Source organism: Aulonocara sp. 'chitande type north' Nkhata Bay, linkage group LG5 (genome assembly GCF_057382095.1).
Source record: "Aulonocara sp. 'chitande type north' Nkhata Bay isolate Kocher_YH1m ecotype deep benthic linkage group LG5, A_spYH_male_GT1.1, whole genome shotgun sequence".
In the NCBI taxonomy this organism is placed as follows: domain Eukaryota; kingdom Metazoa; phylum Chordata; class Actinopteri; order Cichliformes; family Cichlidae; genus Aulonocara; species Aulonocara sp. 'chitande type north' Nkhata Bay.
The window spans coordinates 19142159-19161617 of NC_141348.1; the positions used below are offsets into that span (position 1 = coordinate 19142159).

Genomic DNA, 19459 nt, shown 5'->3' on the forward strand with positions numbered 1-19459 from the left:
GTGCGAGTGCATGTGTGTGATAACAAGCTTCTGTCATTCCAAGGGTGGCCAACCATGTCCATATATAAGTGGAAATGCATCTTGACAGAGTCCTTCTCCTTCACACACTCGTATATATACACACACACACACACACACACACACACACACACACGGAGGGGGTTAAGTGTGTGAGTACAGAGTAGTGCTGTGAGCTGTAGCTCTGTGTGCTGACCTTCAGGGTTATCTGGAAGGTTCCTCCACACCTTGCTGCTAGCACGAACCCCTGCTGTCACCATGGAAACACAGCTAGCAGGGACAATGTGTGCCCCGTCCGGTGTGTTGCTCATGTGTACACATTCACCTATATGTGATGACACTTACAGGTTCGGTACAGCGCAAAAGCACGCACGCACACACACACACACACACACACACACACACACTCTAATTGGTGCATGCTTCAGTATTCATCTGTCCTCCAATTCATTTATCCCTCATTTCCTTCACTCTCCTTTCGCTTCTCTCTCTTAATGAAACCATGCACACAGTGCACAATAAGCCCTTGGGCCTGCACAGCATTGTCAGAAGGGTGCACACGACCCCATTTCCAGTAGTGGAACCATTATTAGCATGCTGTGACAAGAGACAGCCATTCACCACAACACACACACACACGATACAAACCTGCAGTTTCATCACCACTGGATCACTGGGATTTATTTCACAGACAGCGGGAATGTGCTGGCACAACGTGACCGTAAATCAACACATCGTACACGCTGGAGTGACAAGTCAAGATAATACACTCAAAAACCAAGTAGGATGAGTTTTTATTTATTTATTTATTGACATGGCTAAATTAATGGACGGATTGATAGAAAGGGAAGCAAAAACAAACAACAAAAACAGGACAGACTTGACATGCACTCTTCCTTCAGATCTCCTCCATTTCTTGACTTTTTCAACCATGATTCGTCAGAGTGCTCTGGAAAACGGGGGGGGGGGGGGGGGGGGGGGGGGGGTATGACAAGGGAGTGGAAAAAGAAGAACAACTGTCAAATAATACATTTACTTTGCTAGAATCCAAAAGACAAGTAAGAGAAACCAGGATGCATCATGGGAAATCTATTCCCTACTATAAACAAACTAGCCTGATGATGGATGATCAATATACAAAGAACAGTACCACATTAAATACCTAAACATCTTAAAATATCTGGAACTTAACGCAGAAAATTACAGTTCCAGCTAACAACTTTGGGGACACGATCATCGTTCTAGTCTGGAGAATATCAATGATTACCCAGAGATATGGATTTGTATGGAATTTTCTTTAAACAATAATCCATTTTTAAAACTAAATTAGATTTCTAAGTGTCAACGTATCCCAAATAGTGTCAAGAACATGTCATCACAATGATGCACAAAAAGTACACATCCGTATTTTGTAAGCAGAGCTTATTTATTCTGCTTTTAACCTTCTTTCGAAAGGTAAACAAAATTCATTCAGGTAGCTGCCAAGTGGTGGAAGACATAACTATATTTACTTTCTCAATATGATGGATCCAAAGTTGTGTAGAAAAAACAAAAGAACAAAAATGCAACCTATTTTTTGTTTCACTGGACTGGAGATGTCAACAGCCCTCGGGATAACGGGCTAATGCTAAGACAAGCTTCTGCAGAAGGTCTGACCTCTGCAGGAACGTGTTTAGCCTGTAGCTACTTTCACTGCTGCTAAACTACATTTAGAAAAATGGGAAACAATGTAAAGACAAACACAGTTCCAGAAAATGTCTTCGCCACCAAGGTCTAAAACTCATACTGGTCTTTACAAAGCTAGCTGGACAAGAACACACACACACACACACACACACACACACACACGCACACACGCACACACGCACACACAGGTTCTAATCCAGTGAATCAGAGTAGCTGCAGGGAAGGTCTAAAGTGGTTTATTGCTACAGTAGACCTACACTTGACATACTTTAGCCACACTCATAACAGGTGATTTTTTGGGGATTTGCTGTGCAGCCCAAGAGCTGCAACAGGCACTTGAACAGAAGACAATCTGCAGAGGCTGAAGATGTCATCGTAATTTATCTGATTTTACTCATTTTCATTCTGTCATCAAGAGCACTGGATCATATTTGCTTGGTGCCTGTTAATATAGACCATTCCACAGCAGCACACACACACAAAATACGATTTTTCTCTTGGTGTAGCATGCAGTTTGGAGCGGTTTCTTATTGGATTCTTACTTTCAGTACCAGATGGTGACGTTTATCCCACCCCAAGAAGAATTATCGCCTAAAAGCAGAACAATATATTGTGATATTAGCACAGCGACTGTACTTAATAGTTGCCAAGTAAGAACCAGTCTCATGGTTTAATAATTTAGAGGACACCTCATTTTGGAACCAAGCAGCGAAAAGATTAAATGGGGGATGAAGAATAGCAGCCTTGGAGATTTACTCTGTATCAAAATACTTTCCAAGTGACCTGGCAGTCTCTTGAAATAAGATTATTAAGTACTGTCTTTATATGTTTACACAGAGTTACACTTGTAGCTAATTTTGTTTCGGAAAGCCAATTTACTATGGGGTTACATTGAACTCCTCTAGCGTAAATACACATCCAAACACACAGTTGCAGGGAAGAGACGCGGGGCAACACAGGGTTAGTGAAGCATTAGCTTGACGCTGCTGGGTGTGCTAGTTGGCATGCTAACTACCCCTGTGCTCGGCTGGCAGGCAGATATGCTGGCGGGCAGGTTAGCTGTTCACTTGCCAAGTGCATCCGAGGGCATCGCAGCCTGTGCCTTTGAATTGGAGATGAGCGGCAAATGTGACAAGGGGATTTAGCTTTACTGTTCCACTCACGTTCTGAGATATAAAGGGGGACAGTGTGTGTCTGCATGTGTGCGTGAAAACTCACTATTTGTGTGAAAGCGGCTGTTTATGCGAGCAGGAGTTGATGCATACACCAGTGTGCGTGTGCGCGCGCGCGTGGCGAGAGGGGTGTTGGTGTTGCCACACTCTTACACAGCACTGTGACGGAACATTATGCCTAATGCATAGTGTATGAAGTAGTTCCTGAATTTCAAACTGACCCCTGGCACCCCCCACAGTACACACAGTTCAATTTGGTGCCCCAGGTCTAAATTTGGACTGCCGCCATCCTCACTTGGATAATTTAAAGACAGGAAAAGCTTTTCATGCACAAAACTGTGGGCAGCAAGGGCAGCCAAATATTCTAGCTCAAGGTCTGTGCTGAGGTTTAGACATACACCAGCTGCCGGTTTATTAGGTACACTGAGCTAATGTATTCTAATGCAGCTATACTGGAAAAAAAATCCTACCCTTTACAAAGGTTTTAATGTTGCCTTATGGATGTGTTCCTCAAGAATCTGTGCTAGATTGGAAAACTATAGCTTCACACCTGGAGACTGAGCTGTGGTTTGCCTTGATCTTTATCTTTTATGCTTTCTATTCACCAGCACTGAAAGTTTAAAGTTGACTTTACCATCACTGTAAATCTGTCTGTCATAATTAGATTTAATATTCACAAAAACATGGATTCACACAAAGACAGAGACAACATACAGTCACACAAACGCATGTTTTCTTCCACCTGCCAGTGTCTGTCCAATTAGCGAGCAGTTTGAGGAGTAGATCGTTGCGTTTGTTGGCTGCGAATCAACTTTGAACGTCAAAAAGGCACAGAAGCAACGCTGTGCACACCATGCGCGTGTTCACACTTCCACAGTTTTAAGCTAATAGGCAACATGGAGACAGTGGACACACGCGTAAGCATCTGCAGCACACAGAAGAGGAGCCTCACTCACTCGCTCACTTGTTTCTTCTCTGCAAAAAACAAAAATAATAGACAAGCAGAAAATCAATAACTGTCTCCTCTGCTCAGTGCTAACAGCACTCAGTTCTCTCCCTCTCTCAGGAGGAGACAGAGACAGTTGCCAGGCAGAACTGTCAATCAGATACTCACAGTGGACGTGGCTATGACTGCTTTATAAACACACAGCGATTCACTCATTACCCAGTCAGTACGACAGCCACACACTCCATTAGTCAATCCAGGAAGCCTCCAGTGCAGTTAGTCAGCTGGTTGGTTACACGTGTAAGAACATTAAATTGTTTTGTTGGTGGTGGGCGGGGTTGCACCGGAAACAAGTTGCAAAAACAATGCTTACATTGTGCCTTTTAAAATGATATGGCGGCACACTGGTTATCAAATAATGCTTACTTACACAACCGTGTGACTCTTTTGGAGTTGTGTTTCCAGTTTTAGAGTTTCTGTTGTGGGTTATATTAACCAGTGAGGCAAATGTGGCACACTTTAAGCTGGGAGCCAAGCAAAAGAGTCCCAAATCCAATCAGGGTGCTTCATAAATGAAAGCCTTGAGAGGTATTGATAAGACACCAATATCATAACTATGATATTGTTGGTAAATGATGAACTTTGATCAGTTCTGCATCATGATCACTGAAAGCTTCACAGATTTCCACTCTTAGCAAATAATCAAAGTTTCAAGGTGAACTTCACGGGGCGAGTACAGAATCACTAAAAGGTTCTCTCTCAGTCTTTCTTTTGGTTTATAGTTGTTAAAGAAACAAACTCCCTGACACTTTGAATTCATTTGATGATTTCTTTTTCACTGTTATGCAGAAAAATAGTTTCTAAACCAAACATGTCAACATTCCTTTGGAACAGCATTTTATTATCCAGTATCTTTGATTCTGATTAATGACTGCAAACATTAAATAGAGGATTATTTAAGTCGATAATGGTAGTCACACTCTGAAATTAAAGAGCTCCCCAGTCCTCATATAGCAAGTCTCTTTTGTCACAATTTACACTGACACGTTATTTTTAGCCAAATGAAATAAGACACGTGGCAGCTGAAACCTGGCAAAGGGGGGGGGGGGCAAGGATCGATGGCATGTTGGTGATTGCGGTCCGTGGAGTGTAGCAGCATGGAAGACATGTTTGGCTGGATGCTGATGGAGTGTTTCTATAGGCTTGAGAGACAGGCACATGGTGGGGTGGGTAGGTGGGAGTGGAGGGGATATAGGGGAGGGACACGAGAGAGACCAGCTAATCTTTATGTGGCCTGTGCGTTCATGGGGCGGTCGCCTTGGAGATGATGGATGTGAAGGAGAGATGGAATGGAAGGAGGTAAAAGGTTTGGGTTGTATGGAAGCCCCAAACGCAATTTCATTGTTCTTGACAATGACAATAAATAAATAAATACTAAATACTAAATACTAAAAGGGTGAAAGAGAAAGACAGTCATAAAAAGACAGAAATATGTGCCTGTGTGTATGAGAATGTGACACACACACACGCAAAATTACATGAATGTGTTCTCACAAGCAAGCAGGAGCTATAATCAATGTAAGAGCAAAACTAGGACTCTATAAAAATGATATTAATAACAGGGATAATACAGTATAAAGAACTGACTGGGTCTATATACGAGTGTGCCTGCATGAGTGCACATATAAAAGAGTGTGTGTGTGTGTGTGTGTGTGTGTGTGTTGGAGCAAACCGCTGCTGAAGAGTGGCTGCGTTATCAGATTAGAGTTAGCAGGCAGGCCAAGGCTCACAGTGGGGCTCACCACCTGCTACTACTGATAGTCATGCAAAAAACAAAAAAAGACAAAAACAAACACGCGTGCGCATACACACACCACACTACTATTTCCTTGTGTGCTTTTAATTTTACCATCTTTATGCTTTTTCCTCACTCTCACAATAGTGACTGACACAGCTTCCTCCTCTTTTCCTTTTCCCTACTTCAACCCTTCCATTCCTTCCACTGACAGAGTCGTCCTATCTACATTTTGTCTATCATCCACTCTTTCCTTCTGTATCGCTCTCTTACAGTTTTCAATGAACCCTTTCTCACTGACAGCCATGTGTAAGCCTCTTCCTCTACCAGCTTCTTTTCTTTCATCAGTCTCCATCCATTACCCTGGTGACGGGCACCTTTCTCTTCCATCTCAAACACTCATCCACGTTCTTATCTTTTTTGTTGTTGTTGTTTTTAGCTGAAAAACACACAAAAACCCCCAAACAGACAACTTCATCATTGCAGCCCGAACATGTCCGGAAGAGATTTTCTTCTTGCCAGAATTACCTGCAGGTGAAATACGAGGGAGAAGCAGAGGGAAGTAGTCTGCCAGCGCTAGAGCCATCCTGTTCTTTTCCCTAGCAATGGAGGTCTACGCTGAATGTAGTCTTGAGAGGTACTTAAGATGCTGCTGGCACTACATTTAGAAATGGACAGCTACTTGAAGTAAGTGAATTTGTGGTTCAAAGTGGCATGTGTGGAAAACGTCAACTAAAATGTTTGGAAACGGGAGGGATTGTGCTACACAGATGCACAAATATGCTACACAAATAAGCACTCAGATGACAAATCTGATAAGAGATGCAAATAAACATGCAAACATACAACATCCTGCACTGCACCATCGTCATGTTATTATATTACTAATATCTTTTTGAAGCCAGCTGGAAGCTTGTGTAGCATTCCAACTGGCTTGGTGTGGGAATAGTTTTCTCTTTGTTAATCTTATTTGCTGACACAAGGCAAATCAACTAATAATATAAATCTCCCCCATAATGATGTGCCAAGTTTAACTTCTAACTGCCAACAGAAAAAGGCATGGAGAAAACAAACAATTAAAAAAAATTATGCTAAAATATTATTTACAAGTGGAGACTTGCACACAGTCACCGCATATTTTATCAGGTACACCTTCTTACTGGCTTGCTTCCACTTCTGCCTTCGGAACTGCCTTAATTGTGGCATAGATTCAACAAGATGCTGGGAACACTGGTTAAAGATTTTGGTCCATATTGATATGATAGCTTCACATAGCTGCTGCACATTTGTGAGGAACACATGCATAATGCAAATTTCCCATTCCACCACATCCCAGAGGTGCTCTATTAGATTAAGATCTGGTCACAAATATAACCGTGGTATAGTAAACTCATTGTCATGTTCAAGAAACCATTTTGAAATGATCCTAGCTTTGAGACAAGGTGTGCTCTCCAGCTAAAAGCATTCATTACAATACAAGCACACTGTAGTCATAAAGGGGTGGAAATGGTTTGCAGCAACACTCAAATAGACTGTGGCATTTAAACAATGTTCGAGCTGTGCTAATGGGTCCACAGTGTGCCAATGAAATGTCCCCCTCTCCACCAGCACCAAAAGCAGCCTGAACTGTTCTTAAAAGGCAAGATGGAGCAGAGCTTTTATGTTGTTTATGTCATATTCTGACCCTTCCATCTGAATCTCAGGAAATCGAGTCTCATCAGACCAGGCAACGCTTTCCCAATCTTCTGTCATCCAATTTCGGTGAGCCTGTCCCAATTGTTACCCAGAGAACTGCTACACGCTGGATATTTTCTCTTTTTCCAGACCATTCTCTGTAAATCCTAGAAATGGTTATACACATCTGGCGCCAACAACCATGCCCTGTTCAAAGCAACTTTGTAACCACACAGAGAATAATAATTATGACAGGTTTGTGGGACCTTTGTTGTCTAAGCTAGCAGCTATTGTGCACTATACCAATCTCTGCATTTTATTATGTTACACCTGCCCAAATGTGCAGGAGGCATGTTTATTGTATGTGAACCATGTTCGTGTGTTTTCAGACTTGCTGTTATGAATAGAGATTATCTTTGAATTGGTGCTGGATGGAGAGTTTTCTAGCCTTGGAGACCAGGGCCTGCTCATTCATATCAACACATCAGAGCAGACAAAAATCCACGGACTGAAGACCAGCAGGTTCAAGTGGGTTAAGTATGTGACATGCAACAGAAAGTGTGGTGATATGATATTGTTAGCCCAGGCTGATTGTATTAAATAGGGCAACAATAGCATTAGCATTCTGCACTAGTTGGCACTGAAACCTTGGAGTACTGCAGAAGAGGAGGGGTGACAATTATTGTAAGTGGTGGGTTGACAAATGTTTGTTCTTGAATATGACTTTGAGGATGGCTGTGTTTTGTTTTCCTCTGAAGGAGGTTGAATGCGAGACTAGATCATGAAAACCAAAAATTCTCAGACTATTCGGTGGGCTTGTGCTCATGCAAACACACACAGATGCTTAGAATATAGAAATTTTGCAATGGAAATGTCTATATACAGTAATGACAAAATATGAGACGGATATTGTCACACGAAAGACAGACAAAATGCTCAGAGCTTCATGATAACGTAGGGCCTTGGTGAGCTGACATTTACCCTGTACTCCTCACACATACACGCACTCAGTGGGTTCCATATGCATGACAATGGCCCGAGCTGAGACACTGACAGGAGAGGGACAGGGGAGTGATAGCAGAGAGGAGGTGAAAGGCCATATCCTGAACCAACTGTCTTTAATAGATGGCAGAGGGTAGAATGTGTGAAAAATGTGTATGTGTGTGCATCCATGCATGAATCATAAAACATAAAAGAACCTCTGAGTGACATAAGGAAGGCTGTGCCGCTGCAGATAGTGAGTTGGGTGGACTTCAAGTGAGAGACAGAAAAAATTGAGATAGATACTCTAGTGATGTTCAGATCAAGACTCTGGCAGAAAAGACAGATAAGCAAGCCACTGGTTTTATTGGCAGATTGATTGGAGAGCATAGACACTCCAATTGAGAGTAACAGAAATATATGGCAGCGTCTACATGAATAAACTCTTGGAAAGTCATGTGAGTCACTCTCAGCTCTGTGGAATTGACAGGATTGACCACTAAATCGTATGAGCCTACTGCTGATGTACACAAATGTGAACTTTGCTTACACGAGTGTCTGGTGGACAACAAAAATAACTAAGATTTAGCTTTTAGGCAGACACGTGCTATTCAATAGCTGTCATGCTTCAGAAAGAAAGAGCCAAAAGAGAGAAAACGATGATGTGTGAACCATAAGGTATCCACTTCAGACAACGAGTAATTTGTCAGAAAAATACAGCTTTCTCCCTTTAATCATAGGGAAGAATGTGTCTGCTTCTGAAAATCCTTACAAGCAAATGCAGATAACAAAAGAACAGAGCCTTTAAGCTGTCTGGAGGTTTTCACCAGGCTAAAAGCTTTGCTGCCTATTGAGCAGTTGTGTTATTGTTGCACCGCAGAGAACAAAAAAAAAAATCACTGCATCCAAATGTTGCATGTCTTTTTTTAATTTCTATTTTATCAGGCTATGAAAGCCAGTTTACTCTGCTCGTTAATTCAAACAAAAATCTCTGTAAACCAACATCTCAAAAATATGATGTATCAGTCATTCACTCAAGGAGGAAAAACTGTTTTTTTAAATTACAAAATTATGAAGGATAACAGATTTGAGACATTTCCCAAATGATGCATCCAATTTAGAAATCACACATTATGTAAAAGCTGGTTGAAAATTGGAGATTTTCTTGTGACAGTCTTTTTCAAGTATTTCCTGGAGCAATAAATAGAATTTTCTAAAACATGTCCTATTCCGATTTTTTAAAAAGTAAAAAACATCAGTTTCCCTTTACAACAACAGGAGCAAGCACAGGCACTAGCTCTATTATTAACAGTCTCGACCATAACAAAACATTTTCTCCAGGGTCTATAGAACATTATATTTCATAATGAAATATGATGCAGTGCTCTCTCTAATGACTAAATCTGCAGTGCATATTGCTCCCTGTTGACCCTTTTCCACCTGGAGCAAATGCTGAACCTTTTGCTGGTGAAACGCTCGTCCAAGTGCTCTGCTCTGCCAAGCTGCTGGCCCTGTCAGATCCATTTACACACAAGCAGACTGGACAGCTGTCTGCATGACCAGAGGGGTCTTGGGAGAACCCACTTATTTCTTTTCATTAAGGCTGACTGATCAGGGGGCTCTGCTGGGAGGTCTACTCATCTACCCTCTCTTTTATACTTCATTTGGGCATCATTCCAAACGTAGTCTAACCCAGCATTACTAAATAGCTCCATAAAAACTCAGAAAACACCAAGTTCTATAAAACGGATAATTCCTGGACAGAGGTCTGTGATCAAAAGACAATTTTAAAATTTGTTTTCGCGTGCACATTACACTCAATCTGCACTCCAGATTCCAAAACTAAGTGAAACTTGAGTTTTATTGTTTTAACAGTTTCAAAGTGTGAACATAGACTGACAAATTAAATTATATCAGATTAGATATTAACATTTTCTGTTTGCACTGAGGGATATTTTAGGATTAGTTTAATCTTAAAGAACAATAAACAAAAATCTGAGGATCCTAAGCTAAGTACCTGCAGTGTAAGGAATGCTTCTTTTTCGCAATTTATAAAACAGATCACTTTGCTTTCAGGTTTTACAGTAGGCTATGCAAAGGGAGACTGGTTTGAATCCCGTGTGTAGCCAAAAGTCTGCACTTATATGAAGCACTTCCACATACCTGTGCTCATCTTGTTGGGGAAGTTTTGGAACAGACAGGTAGAGGGAGGGGAACTTTTCCGCCTACTGGAGCTTTATGAGAAATGTATTAATGATGGGCGAATATATTGATAAATTTGTGCATGATGTCACCTCACAGTATAACAATCGACCAGGGCCTTTTTCCACAGGGGGTTTATACAATATTGCACTTTTCACTCCAGGTACTCCTGCTACCTCAAACAGTCCAAAGGCATGCGCATTAAGTCCACTGGTGATTCTAAACTAAACACATGTGAATGTAGCATGTGTTGTTGTGTGTCTCTGTGCAGTGGATTGGTAATCTGGCCAGGGTGTGTCCGGCCTGTTGCCCTATAGTGGCTGAGATGGGCTCCAGCCCCCCTCAAATCCTCAAACTCTGATTTGGATAAGTAGTAAAGAAAATGATGGATGTTGTGTTGCAAACTATCTCACAGCCATTTAAAGCTAAAGCTGAATAAATAAACACAGAGTACAGTAACTATTACCTCCACTAGAATAACTAGCAAGCATGCACTGGTCCCTCACATAAAATCTTTGTTTGAAACCTTTTTCCTGGATTCATTACTACTACTACTTTCACTGGCGCCATCTGTCCATTATCAGTGCTCCCTCCCTGCTAGTAACCCTAATGCAATGTGTAATTACTTGCTAAAGTTTACTTGCCGTATTAGCCAAATTAGTGATTTTTTATCCCCATGTATGAAATATGCAAAGTGTCTCCCCAGGGGTGGGTTTAGGATGAGGCAAACATACATAGTCAGACCTGAATAAGATGTAAGAGAGCTCCACGGGCAGCAGTGCAGAACAGAGCTAAACACCGGTTAATGTGACAATGTGTTCAGCGAAAAAAGCTTTAATATGGCAACCATGGAGGATGGTGACTAAAAGAAAAAGGGGGGATCAATCACAACAGCACCAGGAAAAGATCCACGGATGAACAGATAATATAGAAGATGGGTGGATAAGGGAAGCGGGAAGGAAAAAAGGATATCCTAATACATGACAAAATATTAGATGGAGATAGTTTAAGGCCACGCTTACATATGGAATCTTTTAGGTTTCCATATTTCTAGTTTAAATCCAGAAACATTTATATGGCTTTTTACGCGTCAGCTTGGGATAGAAATCTCAAAAGTCTTAAAGGTCAAACGGAAAAGCCCAGCATCTTCAAACGAGTAGTACAGGTTACTCTTTAAAAGAAAGATTTAATCTGTTAGATTATCCCTATAAAGAAAGGTTAGACAGAGAAGATGTCAGTGATAAAATGTCCTGATTCGAAACTGGTTTTTCAAGTAAGAAAGCAAAAAACTGAAATAAAGCAGCACCCTAGTATAAAATTAAATCTGGGATATAGTATAAAGTGATTCAAAAACGTGGCCAATAGTGGCAAATTCAGAGATCTAAAACTATATTTAGGACAAAATGAACTATGTTGTGTTTATCTACATCAGTCAAATCCATCCTCTTTCTACCAAGATGAAAGTTAGGAACTTTTTATTTCTCTTCAATATAAAACAGTATAAATGTATAGGCACAGTGCTGATGTGCTTTATATAGACTGGATCTTTGCCTTTCATTCATTTGCCCTTTAAGCTGCCTTCTTTCAGCCTCCGTAGTGTTTTCTCCTTCATTTTCCATTCACAGTCAAAGATCTGCCTAAATGGATATGAATTAAAACTCGGCCGGCTTCAAAGAAAACAAAAACTGTTTGGCTTTATTATGCAGTACCGTCTATTCTTTAAAAAAACAAACACTTCCTATGAGAATTTATATAGCACATGCATACAAACACTGGTCTAATATACAAACTCAAATGCACTGTATTTCCTCAAAGAGCTACATCCCAATAGCAAGCTGATCTTTTGAACCAGTTTAAAAAGACTGATTGCTTTTATTGTGAGCCTTTGCTTTGCTTTTATCAACCGTTTAAACTGCCAAATTCACCAATTGTTGTTTTGTGGCTTTTATCTACTTTGGAGCCGTATCAGTGCATTTTGTCATGATAATAATGTGCAAATTGGCCCATTCATTATTGTTTTTTTGATGGAGAAATTGGCTAAAATAAGCACTTTGTAGATAAGCATAGGGTCTGAACACTATTTGCAAAAGCATCTGCAGAAAACAGAATGCATTTCAATGCACTGAATGCCAAAACTGATTTTAATACACTGATAATGGTGTAATCTTCCTATCAGAAAGTCCCCAAACACAGTGCACGCCTGGTGACTTATAAATCCGCTCAATGAGCACGTTGTATTGATTTAACTTTCTACTCGAAGTGTCAAAGTAACAAACACGTAGATGGTGATTCTCAGAAGTTAACTGATTCTGTGCAGGTACTGAAGGGATTCTTTGTCTCTGCACCCTTCTGGTCCACTGTCAGTCTGGCTGTCAAACTCCTAGGTCTGACTCATTCAAGCCAGCCTTCTCTCTCGTCTTCACGGGGGGAAGAAGGCTTTAAAAATATGTCCTTATGTGTCCCTCACTCAAAATATGGAATAAAGGAAAATAAACAAGAGTTTGTTGATGGTAACGCTCTGACCTTTATTTTGCTAAAACTCAACTTGGATCCTTTTTTATTGTCGTTTTTTTGTGTGCAAGGAACTTTTTTTTCTTCTTCTTTTTTTCTTCTGGCAAGCCAGGAAAAAAAAAAAACCCCGAATAACAACAACAACTTTGAAAACCACAGCTTTAAAAAAAAAAAAAAGGGACGTTGGTACATCTCTCAAAGGAAATTTGAGGGGAATGAATGATAAGAGAAACTATTTAGAGCAACACAAACTGCACTCTAATACGCCGAATTAAGCAAACCTTCGACTAAATATCACATGCAAAAGATACTAAAGCTGACAAAGATGACTTCTGTGCCCTACCTTCTTTGCTTGATGGACACAGGTCATGTATTGTTTGGCCAGGCTGGAGCAGTGGAGAGTCTCCTGTGGATTTTCCTTGTAGCACTCGAGCACCTTGGCCTGCAGCTCAGCGCACAGATATTCAGTATGTTGGAGTCTAGAAACACACAGAGAGAAGGAAAAGCTCAAATCTGCTTGCCAACATCACCGCCCCCACCCACCAGGACCAGAGATCAAGGTTGTAAATGCTACTATGTGAACTCAAGATAGTAAAGTCAGTTCAGCTGCAATAGAAATAGAAGTTGTCACACATGAGAAACACAAAGCTGTAGCGTCTGTTTGTCGAAACACTGATTCAGATAATCAGGAAAATAACTACCAAAACAGTTGTTATTTCCAACTGTGATTGCTTAATGGAAATTTCAACCACAGCCACACAGACGAGGTCAAAGGAAATGAGCGCTGGCGGGTGTGATTCCTTTAAGTTCAGCTTGCTTTTAGCAATAACAGCTTCTGTTTGGTGTAAGTACATACGATGAGCAAACAAACCAAAAAACAACAACAAAAAAAAAAAAGAAAAGAAAAGCGAGACTGTTTGTGGTTTGTTTTAGTCGCAGTTGAAGTAGCTAAGATAGTTTCAAAGGCTTTAAGGTGCAGCTTGTGGAGAGATGAATAATGCATCAACAAAGCAGCTTAGGAGTCAAAGTCAAACTTTCTCTTTTCTTTTTATCTGACTCACACGTACAGTACATGTGTGTAGAGAAAAGCACACAATCGAAACCGCAGCCACGAAATACGAGATCGGCACATACGCACGTGCACTAACGCGCATACAGGTAGCGAATGCTAATCCTATAAGAGGGTAATCTTTGAGTGCTCTGTTGCTCGTGGTAATTTACCTGCTGTTGTGACAAGAACTTGCAACTGGAAGGACTGGGATATGGATATGTACGCGCACATACGTGCACGCACGGGAATACATGAACACAAAGACGCTTAATCAATCCATGATGCCCATTTCGGTTTTTGGTTAACATCAACCACTTTTCTGTTCAGCTTTGTCAGTTTGTTTTTAAAGAGGGCCTTCAAGAACTAAGAAGCTGGGCCATGTGGTGACCCCGTCTCTTCTTTCCATTAACTGATATCCTTGTTGCCATTGTGAGTTTTTTGTGTTGCTATAGTAAGTAAAGCCTTGTGTTGTTCAGTATTAGTAGTACCTTCACAGATGCAGAGGCTGACCATATGTCATACACCCTGGCTTTTGCAGCAACAAGATGATCTTTTAGATGATTTTGATCTTTTTTAATAAATTGTTTAATATCATGATTGAGTATTAACTTGAATTTACTGATGTAGCTCCTGTTTGCATTAACAGTAGTTTCAAGAAAGCTCAGTCCTTGCAGAAATGTGTCCATTTTAATGCAGTGCTGCCATGATCACTGCCATTCAGTATTTGTTGTCATTGTAAATTTTGGTTACTTTTTGTGAGATTCTCTGATATCATTTAAGAGTATTACTTTCTATAGATGATACATTTGCAAATTCTTTGCAGTTGTAAGTTGACAAACATTGTTTTAAAATTGCCTAAAAATCTGTGTCAGCTGGAAAATGCTCGGCTCCCCGGCAACCCTGTATTAGCTAAGAAATATGACTAGTAGAAGATGATGGATGGAATTTATTTCGGAAAGAGCCGTTTGACGTTTTGCACACACTCCTTTCTTGCTGGGTTATTTTTCACAGCATAGAATGCAATAAAATATATCAGAAGAGAAAATGAGAAAATAGAATTAAGAGAAAGGACTGAAATGGAATTTAAGTGAAAAAATTAGGACCGGAATACAGATTAGAGTCAAATTGAAGTAGAATAAAATATGCGAATTGAAAAAAAGCTCACCTCAAAACCAATTCAATAGTTTCACTCGGGCATTTGATCATGTTAAATGATATGCAGTGAAATTTCATGGAATTATTTTATTATTGCATTTCCAATTGTTAGTCATGATTATTCTTTACTGTCTTGAGGTGAGATTTGTTTCCCACTGCTCTCTCCAAGATCAAGCATGAACTTTAAGCCTGAACTAGAATAGAACAGAGTAAAACAGAACAGAATAGACTAAAATAGGAATTCTCTCTGCTCTGTGACTCCAAACAAGACCTACTGTAGGTATTTATAATCCAAACTTTTCTTGGGTACAGACCCCAGCTAAACTATCTCAATCATCACAGCTTAACATACTATAAATGTCTAATCTACCTCATGATGTCATATATGATGGTAGTTTTTCTGCCTTTAAAATAAGAGACAGAACAGAAATTCTAAGTTTGATAAGGAGGCACGTTTTCCATCACTTCAAATAAACCATCTGACATGATGGGGGCATGCCTTTTATTTTTTGGGAAGCTGACCACTTGGTATTCATGTGCACGATCATGCATGTGCACACACACACACACATACAGAACTGCAGTCATGCCACCGCAGAAAGCAATTACGGAATCATGCATCCTTTACATATGAATGAGCTCAGCAGTCCCTGCCTTCACTGACAAATACACACAATAAGCCTGAGTGCATGTGTGTGTGTGTGTGTGTGCGCGCGTGCGTGCGTGCGTGTGTTGATCTGTACCTTGTGAATGCACTGCATGTGTGTCCATGAGATAAACCGTGTGCACAAACAAGACTGCGGGAGAAGTTTCTCTGCACTGGTATGTGTATTGTGTAGTCCCAGTGTCTGTGGCTCTGTGTGTGTGTGTGCGCTTCCGTGTGCAGTGGAGGGTAGAGCGACAGGATTAAATAAATCACTGGTGGAGAGAATATTCATGAAAAGAGAAGTGAATGCAACCTGGGAGAGAGAAGGGGGAGAGAGAGAGAGAGCAGGAGAGAGAATGTGACAGTGATGTATTAAATGACAAATAGCCCTTGCAGCGTGCATGGACGAACAGTAGCCCAGTAGCAATCATCATAATCTGCATTTAACCTCTGCCACATCATGTGGTGCCGTGCCACTCGGCGCCGAGGAAGAAGGGTAAATCTTTTATGTGATGTGACCATTCCACATTAATTTGGTACAGAGATGTTGATGTGTGGGGACAGAAATGGTCAGCTTCTAGGTATTCGTACTATTGCACAGAAAATGTAAATTATGCTATTGGGGTAAAAATCAGCAGCTTGGGCTTTCAATCACCTGATTACATTATAAGATTGGCTGGTGTTTAACTTGAGAGCATCTCGAGAGCTGGTCGGCATTGTGAATTCCTCCCCAAGAATAGCAGATAACAGCAACAATAACCACAAGGTCTTAATCCAAACCCAAGAAAAGAAAATCATCCTTTTTTTCTATTCAACAAGAGGAACTTTTTGATAGCGTGTGTTTTAATAATGGAATCTGAAGCAGAAAATTGCCTCTGCTAATCTGCACCAACTGCCTTGTTTGACTGAAATTAAAGGTGAGCTCTTATTAAAAAAAAAAAAAAAGCTAGTCTGATAGCCAACTTTTGCAGGGAAAAAGAAGCAAAATAACACTCCAATTGCTTTCTGTCTGTGACGTTTTGCATAAATACGTGCAGCACTGAGGGGGAAAGATTAGGCTCAAATTGTTAAAGTTTCTCATTATTTTTTTGTCTCACCTTGGCAGTGTGCGGCTTTTATGAAGAAAGCTCAAGTTCTGGTCTGCTGCAAAGCATGACACTGGGGAATTAGGCAATAAGAAGAAAAAGAGAAGATCATAAGGACACCGCTTTTTATTGTTCTCCGTGTCTGAGATGGTACTGCTTGTGTTTGTGCGTGTGTGTGATGTGTGTGAATGGTTATTAATGCATGATGACAAGGATTTGGTTTCATTTAAAGAAGCAGCCAAGGCATTGTACTTTTGGTTTTTAATATTACGCTGAGTGGAGAGGAAGAGAAGAGAGGATCAAAGATGTCATGGCTGGGGTGAGATCAAAAGAAATGGCAGAGCATGCATCGTGTATTGTTGGAGGCTTTGTCAAGCTTTTATTAAACTGCCATATGGATAACACTCGCAACATTGTGGTTCGGCAGAAATCTTACTTTGAGATCACATCAAATTAGAGCTGCAGACTTAGCTACAGCTTGTGAGGTGTCTAATGCCTGACTAAATTCAGTAACTTTGATTATTCTGGTAGTTGCAATAATCACTTATCCTACCTTTGCAAAGTGTGCAGCAATCCTTAAGTCCTAAGCTCACTTCACACGATATGACACCAGCCCAAAACTTTACCAAGTTTAATCTCAACTCCTGCGAACACACAAAGTCTTCATCTCAAATCTAGAACAACCCAAAGACTGAAGACAGACAGAACTCTCCCTTTATCTTCATATGCTGACAGATGAAATGCTGAAGGCAGATAAGGACGTAGGATAAAAAATTCGCACTCTGTTGGCCTGGCTGATTGATCCCCGCCAACCTCTTTGTGGGAATACAGGGAGAGAGAGATGGGAGTGGATAAGGACAGTGTTTCATTAAAACAGGTGACATGCGGGAACAAGATAAGAGGCGCATGTGCACGTGTGTTTGTGTGACATCTCATCACTGATAACTTTTCAATCAGGAAAACTTGCGCTTGGACGACTCACTCGAGTTAGGAATGATAGGGGACTGCTATCGCCTTCCATCACTCTCCCTTCTATCAACAGTTTCAATTCCAGTTTGGTGCCGTGTCATTTGTCCTTTTCTTTTAACAACTACACTTCCCCTTAAAAACAGTGTAGCTTTTAAGCACAGAATACAAATCGCATCAAAGCCTGAGCATATTATTTCTGCACGGTAAAATACAATCTAGAACATGATTTCATAATTTGCCTCTCAGTGAGGCGACATGCTCTTTGTTCCCCTTCCATTAGCACCAGGTAATCTTTAGATCATTAAATAATTTGCTGGTTCAGCATGTTCTTATGCAAGGTCCCAATGCTCCCCCCCAAAAAATGATACTGATATCAATGAGATTTTTGCCTTGTTAGTTTTTTTCTAGGCAGCACGGTGGCACGGTGGTTAGCACTGTTGCCGCACAGCAAGAAGGTCCTGAGTTCAATTCCAACATCAGGCCGGGGTCTTTCTGTGTGGAGTTTGCATGTTCTCCCCGTGTTTGCGTGGGTTCCCTCCGGGTACTCCGGCTTCCTCCCACCGTCCAAAGACATGCAGCTTGTGGGGATAGGTTAATTGGACAATCCAAATTGTCACTAGGTGTGAATGTGCGAATGAATGTGAGTGCAAATGGTTGTTTGTCCCTGTGTGTTAGCCCTGCGACAGACTGGCGACCTGTCCAGGGTGTACCCCGCCTCTCGCCCTATGACAGCTGGGATAGGCTCCAGCGCCCCCCGCGACCCTGAAAAGGATAAGCGGAAGTGGATGGATGGATGGATGGATGGATAGTTTTTTTTCCCCTACATACAGGAATTTTTAGGCCAAAAAAAAAAATGCACTTTAATATCAATATGCCAAAGATCACATTAACTTAACTCTAATACACATCTTTGCTTATTAAACACACACATCAGGTTATTGACTATACTGTATGCTTACATACCTAGTCACTCCACAAAGGGCCTGTGCTGAAATTCTGCTCATCATATCAAGCAGAAAATCATTTAAATCAATGCACTATTACTATTAATATTGCAACAATTACTCTTCATCTTCTCATTCTTATTTTGAAACTATATTCTATATAGTTAATAAAATTGTATTGTGTCCATCATCAGCTGGCCCTACAGTAACAGGTAGAGGGATGTTTCTTCTGTAGTGACACACGTGGTGGGTCCAATTCGGCAGATAGAAAATATTTCCTACATAAAACCACTCACAACAAGGCCTGTGGAATTTCCTTTTAATAGAGCCGTGACATGATACCTGAAAAGAGACATATTACCGTTTAGTTCCATTAGATTGAATAAAAGGCATACTTTCCTACAGCCACTACCTCCCAAGCTGGGCAAGTTTTATCAAAACAGTCTAGACAGTTAGACAGAACTAACACTAACCAGTAGAAAAATATGCACATTTAATTTAGGGGTAATCTGCTCCTCTGAGTTTCTGGCATATGAGTTGATCCCTGAAGACCTCAAGAAATGTGAATAAATGTAATGGTGTAACTATTACCCTAATGGTTGGAATGACAAGAGTTGTTAAGAT

General features: G+C 40.7%; 1 protein-coding gene across 3 annotated transcripts in view; it reads right to left on the reverse strand.

The window, feature by feature from the left end:
* Positions 1 to 805: 805 nt before the first annotated feature.
* Positions 806 to 19459, reverse strand: part of chchd6b (coiled-coil-helix-coiled-coil-helix domain containing 6b) — a 52293-nt gene continuing 33639 nt past the window's right edge. For 2 of the 3 annotated variants that reach the window (XM_086291845.1, XM_086291848.1), the window contains 3 exons: positions 13329 to 13464; positions 2247 to 2295; positions 806 to 967 (listed from right to left, as the gene is read on the reverse strand). In XM_086291845.1, the coding sequence (XP_086147971.1) occupies positions 2269 to 2295; positions 13329 to 13464 (163 nt within the window). In that variant the 3' untranslated portion in view covers positions 806 to 967; positions 2247 to 2268. The remainder of the gene's footprint in view (positions 968 to 2246; positions 2296 to 13328; positions 13465 to 19459) is intronic. The other variant, XM_086291846.1, reaches the window with a different exon arrangement.